The 14161-nt window shown below is 48.4% G+C and overlaps 1 protein-coding gene across 2 annotated transcripts in view; it reads left to right on the top strand.

The window, feature by feature from the left end:
• The window catches only part of NID1 (nidogen 1), a 72692-nt gene extending 63605 nt beyond the window's left edge, over positions 1 to 9087 (top strand). For both annotated transcript variants that reach the window (XM_081124224.1, XM_081124223.1), the window contains 6 exons: positions 510 to 636; positions 4163 to 4334; positions 5084 to 5241; positions 6373 to 6496; positions 7135 to 7247; positions 8130 to 9087. In XM_081124224.1, the coding sequence (XP_080980350.1) occupies positions 510 to 636; positions 4163 to 4334; positions 5084 to 5241; positions 6373 to 6496; positions 7135 to 7247; positions 8130 to 8251 (816 nt within the window). In that variant the 3' untranslated portion in view covers positions 8252 to 9087. The remainder of the gene's footprint in view (positions 1 to 509; positions 637 to 4162; positions 4335 to 5083; positions 5242 to 6372; positions 6497 to 7134; positions 7248 to 8129) is intronic.
• Positions 9088 to 14161: the final 5074 nt, after the last annotated feature.

Here is a 14161-nt window from a genome sequence, read left to right as displayed (position 1 = left end):
CAGCCTTGCTAGATTCAATGATTAGTTATAATAGTTTTATAGATTTCCCCAGGATTTTCTGCAGTAACAATCATATTGTCTTGGAATAGAGTGGATTCGCCTCTTCCTTCCCAATATTTATGTCTTATATTTCTTTTTTTAATGATACTCAGGTCGGTAAAGATTTTTTTAGGTAATATACAAAGAGCATTAACCATAAGAAAAAATAAAAATAAGTTGGATTTAATAAAATAAAAACCTTTTTCTCTTCAAAAACACCATTAAGAAAATGAGAAAATAATCTGTGTACTGAGAAAATATACAAACACACACGCATATATAGATAACAAGAGATTTTTTTTCTGAAATCTATGAAGAACTCCTACAACTCAATAATAAACGTCTTAAAACAGACACAAGTCTTAAAGACACTTGATAGAACAAGGCACAAAAGCACATGCAGTTCCCACCGTCACAGGTCACTCAGGTGCTGGTGGGTGGGCCCCTCTCACCGCCGTCTGTACTTCCAGGATAAAGTCATCATTGGACTGGCCTTCGACTGTGTGGACAAGGTGGTTTACTGGACGGACATCAGTGAGCCTTCCATTGGGAGAGCCAGTCTGCATGGCGGGGAGCCAACCACCATCATTCGACAAGGTGGGCAAGAAGGACCCTTCTTCCTTTTTGGTTTTGCTTCTAGCAGCCCAAGTGGCTCTTGGGGGAGAGTGGATGGATCGAGTGTATGTTGCTCCCAGGATATGGCGACTTCAGAGGGGCCGGGCCCTTGGCCTCAAACACTACCCTTTCCAGCCTTCTCTGAAGAGTCCTCCGAGGACTCATCGTGGAATCACCAACACCTCACCTGGGATGTGTTGCTAGTCTAAGGAGAATAAAACTAAAACAGGGTAAGTGCGTGCCATTCTCTGAAAGCTTATGTAGCCAGTTTCAATGAACAGTAAAGGCCATACTCAGCCTTTCAGTTGGTTATACATTCTTCCTCCAGCTGCTGGAGAATGTATAGAATTAATTCTCAGAGTGGCTCCCCACCTCGTGCTCCATTAGGGTTTTCCCACAGGCACCAGGCACACGAATCATACAGCTGGAGGGTCACAAGCATATTGGCCAATACTATCCATGGTAGTTGAGTCTGTTCCCAAGACTGTGTTCAAGGTAAATAAAGGGTGGCCACTTCATGGGAGTGGTCTCCTCTGCCTACCCCCGCCCCCTCACGTGTTCAGATTGCCTGTTCCAGAGGAGTCCAGCAAACCAAGCTGAGCTCTTACAGGTTTCCCTCATTCTCTTTTTTTTTAAATTGATTTTAGAGAGTGGAAAGGGGGTGGGGTGGGGAGAAGGGGGGTTGGAGAGAGAGAGAGAGATGTGAGAGAGGAGAAACATCGATTGGTTGCCTCCTGCATGCTCCACAACCGGGGATTGAACCCGCAACCTGGGTATGTGCCCTGACCAGGAATCAAACCTGCCACCCTTTGGTGTATGAAACAGCGCTCCAACCAACCGAGCCACCGGGCCAGGGCCCCTCAATCTTTGTTGCATTATTGATGGTAAAGTTCCCAAAGCTTTGGCACAGGCTACCCCTCAACATGTAGCTTCAGTTCCTTAGCATACGGGTGCTGATTTAAGCTGGGGCTCTATGCACTGTTTTGATGCATGCGTTCAACAAGTCAAGACGATTTTACATGGTTGTGTTTTATCAACACTAAAGACTGTTAAAACCAAAATGCAAGGACTCTGCAAAAATCCCCCTGTCCTGGAAAGGGCCGCTGATGTGGTTTTGCTGGGGCTGCTTGTTGTGTAAAATCATCTTGCTTCCTCCGCAAAACACTCAGATCAGAGACAGAGCTTTGAAATGCACGAGCATTTGGTATTCTCTTTACTTGGGGCTGAATGTGGCTTTACAGTTTCCTGGTTAACATTTCCCACACAATTGATATTCCAGAAGGTTCTTTTGCCTGTGGAACAGCCCCTGGGGCATTTTGTTTCCTCGGCCCCGTCATAAGAGACAACGCCACCGGGATTGAGTCAAGATAAACCCGACTGGCTTGCACAGAGACCCAGCATCCTTTTCTGGAAGCTTATGTGGGATTTAAACAACATATGCTGGTTTTCATGGTTTGGTTTAATGAACAGAAGTTTGGAAATGTCCTTTTGCATCCTGTGTCTCTGTTAAAAATGTTGCTGTTACTGGGATTTGACTTCACAACCCAGTGGGAGGGGGGCAGGTCATCGCTGCTATTTCCTGTTGCTTCTGGGCCAGGAATGCTGTGAGCACAGTGAGACGTTCCAGGCAGAAGCCCACTGTGAAAACAAGTAAACCAGGAGGCGATCCTTGTAGAAGGAAGGGAATCGATTTTTTTACCTAAAAAGAGAAAGGAACTTGCATGTTGTGTCCATCCTGGCATAGTCGGCGTGTCCCTAGGAAGGAGCGTGGCAGCGACTGGTCTCCTTTCGCTTGTCCTCCTTACCTCCTCCAGTCGGAATCCTGGGCTTCTCTTTCTCTCCTTGAGTTAAAGTCCTGATGAATTAGCTTTAAGAGGTACCCTAATCTGTCCCCTGAATATATTGCCTTGCTGTCTTTGCTTCTCACCATGACTCCCCAGTAAAGGGGGGCGTTTCCATGCCCTTCATCAGCACTGTGGCCCATATAGAAGTGTTCCCTGGTGGGGGGAGGAGGGTGGGTTGCTCTTGGGATTGAAGTCAGGGCTCCCAGGTGTCTTGTAAATACGAGACTCACTGAGCAGCCTCTCCCACTCTGCTGTGTCTGAGCAGCCCCTGTCACTCTGCTTTGTGTGCCTGATTAGCTCCTGTCACTTGCACAGGATGTGCTCATTGCAAATGGACCCCAGCATGATTTTTTCTGCTTTGAAAGTCCAAAGGGGCCTTTGGAGGTCATTCTTGCTGTCCCTTCACCTCTAGGGATGTGGGGCATATTTTCATACTTTGAAAATCTCTATTTTGAGTTTAAATAATGAAGACCTTGTTCAAGGGTTGTTTCTTATTCTTAATAAACTCCCTCAGCGGGGCGGGGGCAGGGGTGTCCTTTCAAGGCTCTGACATTTCTAGTATCCACAGTCTCGATCGTGTAGCTCTCTGCTGGAGGCCAGTGTGGGGCTGAGGTCTGACTTGCTCACATACTGATGAACAAACTTTTCAATGATTCCCTCAAACCCCAGAGTCCTCAGTTAGGGCAGCTTACCCCTCCACTTCTTCCCTTCCTACTATAATGAGTGACTTTCAATTCTCTAATCAGAGAGGAGGAGAAACCCTGAGTGACACAGGAAACTCTGGTAGGGTTTTGATTTTGCTTACAGCCAGGAAACCACTGCAGTCTGACCTTCCTACTAGCTAGGTGGGCACTGAAGTCCACACCATGGCCAGCTTACCCTGTGGCAGCTCCTGGCTGGGAGTCAGTTACTTGTAACCTAGTGAAGATTTCCAGGAGTGTTACTTTGGGTGACTGACACCCCTTCTTTGTACTCCTAATACTTGTGTCAAGTTAAAATTAGCTATGATTTCTTACCTATATTGTTTCTCTGAAATGACCTTTTCCCTTGGTAATTAATGAAATGATAAAACTGTTTCATTCCTCATCTTAGTATCTTCCTGTGCCTCCCCCTTGCCTGTGGGACAAGCTGTAAGATCATCAGCATGGCATCCCAACTTATCTCTGACCAAGCCCCCACCCTCACGCTTTGCAGCCATGCAGTTTACAGGGATCAGTCCAGGCCATGTCCAGTCTTCCTTTATGCCTGTGTGCTTGTCCCACGTCCTGGAAAACCCTTATCCAGGATTTTGCCTGGGAGACTCCTTCAGGAGCCAGCTTCATGAATGTTACCTCCCCCGGAATCCTTCCCTGGTCTCCGCAGGCTGAGTCCAGGTTCCTCCCCTTCTCCCAGAGAACCAGAACTCGGTCAGAGTTGGCTCAGCTCTTTGACGGTGGGGCCAAAGCTTCGGCATTGTTTGGACCCAAACATCTACCAAGTGAATGTGTGGCATTTATAATTTGTCACTTTGAGTGTTGCTTATCTCATGAACAGCAAGCATGTTACGTTCCCGTTAGTTTTCTCAAAGTGCCAGGATTGGACGTCCTGTGAAACAGCACTGAGCAATCAAAAAAACTGGTTCTTACCTGCTCAGACCAATCAGACATGTTCTGCGTTTGCTTTAGATCTTGGAAGCCCAGAAGGCATTGCCCTTGACCACCTTGGCCGCAACCTCTTCTGGACAGACTCTCGCCTGGATCGAATAGAAGTTGCAAAGCTGGACGGCACCCAGCGCCGGGTGCTGTTTGAGACGGATCTGGTGAATCCCAGAGGCATCGTGGTGGACTCCGTGAGAGGGTACTGTGGTGTCAGTCTGTGTGTGTGTGCGCTGTGCTTGCCCCACCCTTCTGGGTGCTCAGTGTGAGGCTCCAACGCAATGTCACCCTGAAATGAGTGCCGACAGCTGGTGGTGATCAGCGTCCACAGTGAAATGCCACAACCCATGTTACATTGTGGGCTTGATGCCTGTTCCACTTGCAGGTCTTCTACCAGGGGACTGACTGTAAGTTGGGTACTTCCATGTGGGTTGAATGTGGATCAGTAGCCAAGTTTTATGAAGAGCTTCAGAAGAGCTTCAAGTACAAATGTACCCCGGGGCTGCTCCCTGGGGCCACCCAGCATGAACACCTTAGAGACCCCTCTGATGGTTTCGTCAGCACCTCAGTGCTTTCTCTCCCTTTCCTACTGCAAGGTCCGAGTGTGACACACCAGGCCCTGGGCTCTCGCTGCTGAGGCCCTGTCACCGGTCTATGCCTCCCTGTGTGGTGAGAGCACATGTGGTTCCCACGTGCTTATACCAGCCTGATCTTTTTTAACAGCTTTGAGATATTGAAGGGAAGTGAATTCAATATTCACAGAATAACCAGTTCATGTGAAGAACCAAAGGAAAGTGTGCCTTGTTAACTCCAGGTCCTTTTTAGCCAGTCTGTGTTTTCACGTCTGCTCACGTCTTCATCACACGTTCTTTCCACGTGTTTTTTTAATAAACTCTCTCTCATGCATCTTCATTATTTCTCCTCCTCTTTCCCCTCATTGCTCTCCTCTAGGAACCTTTATTGGACAGACTGGAACAGGGACAGCCCCAAAATTGAGACTTCCTACATGGATGGCACAAACCGGAGGGTCCTCGTGCAGGATGACCTGGGCCTGCCCAACGGGCTGACCTTTGATGCCTACTCGTCCCAGCTCTGCTGGGTGGATGCAGGTGACTCCTGGGGTGGAGGAGTGCCTTTTCTCTTTAACCAGACAGTTATGTGACCCACTGGGAGCCACTGTGTCTGTACATCAAGAGGATCCGTGATGGGAAAAGGGCATGAGATAACCTTTTCTTTCCTGCACAGAAGTAGCTGCATATCCTTGCTCTGAAATTCACAATTTATCTGGGGGGAGGGGGGGATCCTCCATCATTTGAGTCTAGGGTCAGCAAACTACAGCCCATGCGCCAGTCCAGCCTGCCACCTGCTCTGGTGTAACCCAGGACCTGGAAACAGTTTTTACATTTTTAAACATTACATTTTAAATGGTTACATAAATGCCTACTTAATGTCCTTGATTTTGCCTCTTGGCCCACAGAACCTAAAATAGTTACTATCTGGTCCTTTAAGAAAAGTTTGCCGACCCCAGAGCCTGTCCCCATTGTGGTATCTATTAGTCACAGCTTGCATTCCTGTAGCTCCCACTTGTGCCCAGGGGCCAGGGCAGGACTTGAGCCAAGGGAGGTAAAGTAATATCCTTCTGACACGTGCCCCAGCCCTGGCAGGTTTGGGGTATCCCTCGGGCAGGGACTCTGGGCAGGGTGCTCAGGGAGGAACATTAATCGTCCATCCATCTCTGGAGAACCTGCTCTGGTGCCGCAGGGGTGTAGGGATTAGTCTTGCACTTGGAGCGCACAAGAGGTAAGGTGTGCGGTTAAAGGGAACGCAGCCTTAGTCGTCACGGGCACGGGCATGTGGCCGGCACACGTGCTGGCCAGCAGTGCTGTTTAGTTTGTAGGCCCTGAATTCAGGGAGGGATCTGGGAGGCTTCAGGGAGGACAGACTAGTGAGAGCCGGAAGGTGCTGCCTTCCCCCTGAGCCCCCGCTGCTCCGGGAATGAGCTCTGCCCCACTCACCTCCCAGCAGAGCCAGCGTGGGTGCCGATGGAGGTGGGTGTTGACCAACAAGGGCAAGAGAGAAGGGGCGGCTTTCCAGTCGTGAGGAGCACATCTCCTGCGTTCCCCAGGATCCGCCATTGTCATGCCGGATTTCTCTTGCCCCCACTCTCATTGCTCTTGCTCAGTGACACAAAGGGGCCATTTCTTGTGCAAACAATGAACGACTTGTTCTCTCTCACACAGGCACCAGCCGGGCCGAGTGCCTGCAGCCTGGGCAGCCCAGCAGACGCAGGGTTCTTGAAGGGCTCCAGTATCCTTTCTCGGTCACGAGCTTCGGGAAGAATCTGTATTACACGGACTGGAAGACGTATGTCAGCGGCCTGACCAGCAACCCTTCACCTCTGGGAGGCTGAGCCCTTGCCTCTGCTGCTTTGCTTGACCTCCTACCTTCTGAATGCCCCCTCTGCCCTGGCCTTCTGGTTGTCTGGATAGGGCAGGGCAGGGCTCCTGAGGGAGAGGGCGCACCATTTATCGCGTGGATGCCGCAGTGTGGGCAGCAGCTTCAAGTCTGTAATCCAGGTTTTCTGAGTACTGAGCATGCTGCCCTTTCCCCAAGAGCTGGCCCAGTCCCTTGGCTGGTGGGCTCCATGCCCACTCCATGCCCCACTCATTATTCTTAAACTGCCACAGCACCTTGACCACCCCTTCCTGCAGAAAGGAGGGTTAAACCGAGCAAGCGCTGGGCCAGGGGCATCTGTGTCGGAAGCAGGTTTCCCAGCTTGGAATTCAGTGCCAGAGGAGGGGATGCCAGCTGGTTTTTGTCCTTTTTGAAGGAGACAGAGAAATGCAGGCTTGACCCACCCCAGCGGAGGGAGGGATGGCTAGGGAGCAAGGCAAGGGTATCTGTTTACAGCCTCTAGTTTATCCCCTAAACTGTGAAAGAGGCTGCTCTACAAAGTTGGAGCCATCAGATTTGTTTTACCTTCTGTCCTTTGGTTCTTGTAGGAATTCTGTGGCTGCTGTAGATCTTGCTGTTTCCAGAGAGACGGACACCTTCCACCCCCTGAAGCAGACCCGGCTGTATGGCATCACCACTGCCCTGTCTCAGTGTCCCCAAGGTAAATCACCTGTGCTCTTACTGTTCAGGGGCCAAGGGCACCCTGGGACTCAGAGCCCACACTCTGGCTGTTGCCTGTGCAGCTGATCACAAGGGTCTTCATTATTTGGTGGGTGAGTCAGATGACTAGGAAACATTCGGGAATTCATTGGACAGGGAAAAGCACTGAATCTTGGTCTGGGTGTAGAAGCATGTGGTCTTCGGGTACCAAACAGGAACATCATCAATGTTAGGATCTCTCTCTGCTGCTTTGAAAGTGCCCTTACTTGGCCTAACAGCAACAACAGTAATTAACAATCAAAATAATTACAGACATGGATATAGCACTGTAAACTGGGTGCTTTGCATAGATTAACTCCCTCATTGTTCTAAGTGCTTTGTATCCATTAGTTCATTTAATCCTCATAGCAACCCAATGAGGTAGGTACTCGTATTGTGCTCATTTTGTAAGAAAGGAAACCGAAGCCACTTGCCCAAAGTCACACAGCTGACAGTGGCAGGGCCAGGGGCATCTAGGCAGCCTGGCTCTGGAGCCTGTGCTGGCTCTTCAAGGCCTTTCCCCTCATGTACTCTCTTCTCTGGCTTCCCTCCTCCCCCCAGTCAAGTGCCAAGTCAAGTGAGCAAGCTAGATAGAGGGTACTTTGTGCTTCAAATTCCAACTCAGTGTTATAATCAGAGCAAGACTGCTCTCCCTGAGATCCACATGGCCCCCAAATCAGAATTCAGGCTTTTTGACTATCTGGCAAATCCTCAATGCTGAGGAAACAGCCAGGAGGTGAGCTTAGCTGAGTGCCTGGAACTGCCTTCCCTGCTCCCTGGAGCCCCCACAGGCTTGGCCTCTGTGCTCTTAGAGGGCTGTTGAACTGTTTGCTGCCTCTTCCAGGTCACAACTACTGCTCAGTGAACAATGGTGGCTGCACCCATCTCTGCTTGGCCACCCCAGGAAGCAGGACCTGCCGTTGCCCTGACAACACACTGGGAGTTGACTGTATCGAGCAGAAATGAAGACAAGAGTGCCTTGTTCCCTCACCAAGTATTTCACAGCAACACCCTACTTCAAAGGGTCTAGACTAAAAACTGTCTGACTTGGTGGCTGAGTGGCCACCAGCCTGAGCCTCAACAACGTTCCCTCATTGTCCCGAAAACATAAGCCCTGAGCTTCTGGAATGGGAAAGTCTCTTTTCCTACACAAAGACAGGACCACTGTCGTGTCCCCCCTCCCAAATCAAATTCCAGACCCTTAGGCAAGCATATACAGCCCTGAGTGAGGGTTATATGCCTCATCCCTGTGCTCTGGAAGTGTTCCCTGGCTTAGCACCCCAGTGGTGAACAGACCTCCCAGGCCTGAGCTGCACCTTCCCTGTGGCCTTACAAGCTCAACCTCACTGACACACCCATGACTTTGTCAGCTCCTTAATACCAGCCAGGGCCGCAGCCCATTGGAGCTTGAATTGGGAGACACCCTTTCTGTGAATAATTGGAGTTTGTTTTCAGGGGCAAATATATCCCCAAGAATCACAAGGTTTGGGGAACATGTAGATCGTTTATATAGCCCAATCCATAAATTAGTTTCACTTTCTTTTTATATTTATCATTCTATATCAAGCTCTCTATATCAAATGTTTGTCATGATTTTGTATAATTTTTATAACTTTTTTAAATGGTAAATTCTTGAACTGTGGAAACCATTGAAGGTGCTTATTAACTGTTACCCCAGTTTATTCAAGTGTTGGATGACTCCTTGAGTTTACAGCTATATAAAATATTAGTGCAGAAAATAAAAATAAAATTTTTGGTAATAAATCTTCCTCTATCCTCTCTGAATAAAGAAATTAATATCAGGAGGTTGATTCACAATGGAAAGACAACCATTTGATAATCTTTGGACTCCATTGTTATGAGAGTAGTTTGTTTCCCAGTTGAGTCCACAAAAGACTGAGGGGCTTGTGATTGGCTTTAACACTAACTCAGTCATACACCCCAAATCACCCTTTTGGACATTGTTTTCATTTAGAAACATTTCAGTTTCCTCATTTAGTTCTGAAGATGAGCTGTTTTTCTTCAATCCTCACCTCCAGAATAAACACTTTCCTGGCACTGGCCATGAATTGAAACCCTGGTCAGTTCTGAGTGCCACCAGTGGCTGGCCCCTGGTGGAATAAATAGGCCTTTGACTTGGACGGAGTAAGGGGGCCTCAGAAGTTGCAGGAATTAGGTTCTTAAAGCTGCATTGTGAAGGGAATTGGTGCATAAGGGCCCACTGAACCAGGGCCATCAGTGGAATCAGTTACAGCCTGCAGATAAGAGTTTCTTGAAGGGGACAATTTATAGTTAGGCTAAAACCTCCAGTGTTTGATTCTGGTTATAAAATCTAGTTAGAGGTGACATCAGGGAGGACAGTGGAGTAGGAGGCTCCAGGAATTCATCCCTCTATCAAAGCAGTAGTTGAAGTGGCAGGAGCTGAGTAAACCACTTTGGAATCCCAGCTTGAGAAGAACACTCAGCACCCAGGTGAGAGTTTGATGAAGAAGCAGGTAAATTTGGGTCAGTTTCAGCTTTCCCTTAGCTGTGGCAACCATTCCCATCACCCAGCCCATAATAGTCAGCTGTCAGGACAGCAGTCCATGTTCCTAGTGTGGCTTGTTGGAGCCTGTGGGCAATAACGACTTTGTTAAAAAATTAGGGTTGTAGGTCCTGATTGCTGCTTTTAATCATTGGACGAGGGGAGGCAGCACATGGGGAAATTCTTCATGACACTGGATTTGGCAATAATTTCTTGTATATAACACCAAAAGCACATTGGTCTTCATCAAAGTTGAAATATTTTGTACATCAAAGGACACAATCAAGAAAGTGAAAAAAAATTCCAAGATGGTGGTGGATTAAGTGGAAGCTACACTGACATTCTCCCAGGACCAAACTGGAATTACAACTAAAATATAGAAAAACCAACTGAAGACTGGCTGGAGAGAACCCTTATAACCAAGGATAGGAGGTGGAGACCACATAGAGACTGGTAGGAAGTGTGGAGGTGCAAGAGGACTGGCCAGGATCCCACAGGCAGCAGCTGAAGATCTGGAGGGGTATCTCAGCTGTGGGGGACTCCCGCTGAGAACTCTGGGATCTAAACCCCAAGCTGGGCTCTCCAGCCAGAGCACCAGAACTGAGAAAGGTGCCCAGATAACATCTGGCTGTGAAAAGCAGCAGGGTTTCTGTCTCTGCCAGGGAGAGACAGCTGGAAATGCAGGCACCCTCTTAAAGGGCCAATGCACAAAGTTTCATGTGCAGCCACTCACCTTGGGCTCCAGTGGAGGGAGGGCAGAGAGGACTAGAGCTGTGTGAGGAAAATCCAGTGGTACTAGCTCTGGATAAGTCTTCCTCTATCCTATCCGAGTAAAGAAATTAATGTCAGGAGCTTGGAGGGCGGCCATCTGGGTTCCTGTGCTGAGTTATTCCCCCATACTGCAGAGGACTTCTTTCTCAGGCAGACCTTTATTATCCAAGCAGCTTTTGCCTGGGGCGGGGAGCAATTATCCCACCCTGTTGGAAAACCTCTTAACTCATCCTGTGGAGTGTACGCCTTGCAGTGGTCTACATCCTGAGGCCCATTGAGGGACTAAGAATAACAGTCTGCAGGCAGAGGCAGAACTTTGGGTGCTTTGAGTCTTCACCTGATCTGCTTCTGGATCCAGGCCTTGGAAAAGCTGACCTTGGTACGCATCATGGTCCTTTCCAAACACACCCAGCCCCAGCAGAGGGTGCCACAAGCTGTGGATTGTTGATAGCTCCTAACAGGGTATCCAAGGCCAGTCACAAACAGCGTCTGACATTGGCCTGCACCAGAGACCTTGCAAAAAGACTGGGAGTCCTAGTAGATTTACCTAATATATAGAAACAAACCCAAACAGGCAGCCAAAATGGGGGAGACAAGCCCCAAGTGAAGAACAAGAGAATTCTCCAGAACTAAATGAGATGGAGATAAGCAACCTGTCAACCTATTGCAAGGATGCTCAACAACATGAGAAAAGATGGAAACTGAAGCACATTAAAAATGACAGCAGAAATAATACATTGGAAGGAATAAACAAGATTAAGGGCAGCTGAAGATGGGATCAGTGAATTAGAAGATGGTAGAAAAACAATCAGATCCAAAAATAGAAAAACCAAAAACAGGAGGACAGTCTAAGGGAGCTGTGGGATGGCATGAAACATTATTTGCATCATAGGGATGTCAGAGGTCGAAAGTAAGGAAGGGTTAGAGAAACTGAAGAAATAATGGCAGAAAACTTTTCTAACCTGGTCAAGGAAAAAGTCACACAAGTTCAGGAGGCACAGAGAGTTCCAAGCAAGAACCACCCGAAGAGGCCCACACCCAGACACATCATAATTAAAATGCCAAAAATTCAAGACAATAGTAAAGGCAACAAGAGAAAAGCAATCTGTTACCTACAAAGGAGCTCCCGTAAGGCTGTCAGCTGACTTCTCATCAGAAACTCTACAGGCCAGAAGGGAAGGGCATGAAGTATTCAAGGTAATGAAAACAAGGATCTGAAACCTAGAGTACTCTATCCAGCAAGGCTGTCATTCAATATAGATGGTGAAATAAAGAGCTTCCCAGACAAAAAAGGCTAAAGGAGTTTATCACCACCAAACCAGCAGTACAGGAAATGTTAAAGGGACTGCTGTAATAAGCAGAATGCTTGGTAAAGCTCCCCTGTGAAGATGTCTGGACCAGGGCTTTTGTTTGCTGGGGTTTTTTTTTTTATTGCTGCTTTGATTTCATCAGTTGTTATTGGCCTATTCAGGTTTTCTAATTCTTCCTGATTCAGTTTTACATGATCTCACTTGTACATGGAATCTAATAAACAAAATAGATCAGAGACATGGAACAGACTGAGGAATCTCAGAGGGAAGGCAGGGGTGGGGGGAGAGATTAATCAAAGAATTTATATGCATATATGTATAACCCATGGATACAGACAACACTGTGATGAAGGGCTGGGGGTGGTGGTGGAGAAGACCAGTGGGGGGAAAAAGGGGAAGTTTTTTTAAGACTTTCAACAATAAAGATAAATTAAAAAAAGAAAAATGTGAAAAGACAACCCATGGAAGGGGAGAAAGTATTTGCCAATCCGGTATCTGAAAGTGGTTAGTATCCAGAATATATAAAGAACTACAATTCAACGATAACAAAAACATCCCAATTCAAAAATGGACAAAGGGTTTGAATAAACATTTTTCCAAAAAAGATACACAAATGGCCAAAAAGCTCATGAAAACATGCTAACATCACAAATCTTTAGGGAAATGCAAATCAAACACAATTAGATATTTAAACAAACACCGTGTTGAGGAGGGTGGAGAATCAGGACTCTGCACAGTGGAACCACATTACCGGTGAGAATGAAGTGGTGCAGCCACCATGGGGGATAGTTTCATGGTTCCTCAAAAAGCTGAATATAAAGTTACTGTGTGGCCCGGCAATTCCACTTCCAGGTACATACCCAAAGGAATCGAAAGCAGGGGCTGTAACATACTTGTCCTCCCCATACTCTCAGGGTCCCAGGAACCACTGCCCCCTGGCCTCTTGGCTTCAGGAGGTCACAGCCCCTGGCACTATGCCCTGGGACTGCTCTGTTCCTAGGAGATGCCCCACGTCCCAGCCATAACTTTAAACCTCAGATTATCCTAATGGGAGTACACCCGTTTTTTGCTGAAACTCTAGCTGATGCACGAGTCCGTAACTGTGACCTCTACTTTTGAGTATGTTTGAAGACGTCTATAGGTTTAAAAAACATTACAATGCTATTTGATTTTATTTCTATTTAATACTCACCTGAGGACATTTTTTCCATTGCTTTTCAGAGAGAGTGAAAGGAAGAGAGAGAGACACATTGATGAGAGAGAGAGACACCGATCGGTTGCCTCCTGCACTTGCCCTGACCAGGTCTGGGGATCAAGCCTGCAACCGAGGCACGTGCCCTTGGCTGGAATGGAACCCAGGACCCTTCAGTTTGCAGGCAGACACTCTAACTACTGAGCCAAACCGGCTAGGGCTAAAATGCTATTTTATAATCACACTTCACATATACTTTTGTCCAATTAGGATGCATGTTAGTTACAGGAAACTAGCAGGGATGAATTACACAGATGCACAAAAATGTACCACAAAGCCCTGTTTGTTTGGCTAGCTCACTGATGTTCAGATGGGAGCCCTGGGATGGCAGGCAGCTTGACCTGCTCACTCAGGGAGTTCTGGTTCGGTGCAGTAATTGCTGTCATTCCAGGCTCAGACTTGGCTATATTCGGGAGTGTGGGCACCCCATCCTTGCTCAGGGTTCTCCTCTAGTCCCAGATCTAACCCCCTGGGTCTACAAACCTGCTACGAGGATGCCCCAGCACAGCCTGACTGCAGCAGGCTGGCCGTCCACTGCAGGTGGCCCTCCAAGGCTGGGCCTGCTCGGGCTGTCCCCACTGGGCTCTCCTGAGCCGCCTCATCTGGCCACCTGGACTTCAGGGACGCCAGTGGCTCCTTCAGCCCTCTCCACCCCTCTGCAGATGGACAAAGGGCAGCGTCTCCTCCGGAGAAACACAGGCAGTCGGTGTGCCGCTCTCCTCCCCGGCTGCCCTTTCTTAGGGCCTCCCTGCAGAGGTCCATGGGACATGTGACGGGCCTCCCCCCAGCTGGTAGGCCCCACTCCGCTCGCAAGAGCTCGGGAACCCAGTGAGGTCCTGCCCCCCTCCCGCTGCGCTGGGCTTTTCTGGGGGCCGTGCGGGGTGGAGGCCTCTGCGTGCTGTCTCGCACTCTTGTGTAAGGTCATTCTAACCACAGCCCTCCCGGGAGCAAATGGAGTCTCTGTGCTGTGGTCTTAGAGGCAGAGAGCACAGGTGAGGGTTAGAGCACAGCCGCAGGTC

This window comes from Miniopterus schreibersii (genome assembly GCF_964146895.1).
Source record: "Miniopterus schreibersii genome assembly, chromosome: 21".
Taxonomy (NCBI): Eukaryota; Metazoa; Chordata; class Mammalia; order Chiroptera; family Miniopteridae; genus Miniopterus; species Miniopterus schreibersii.
The sequence above is the reverse complement of the archived record's forward strand: the minus strand, read 5'-3'. Positions and strand labels throughout refer to the sequence as shown.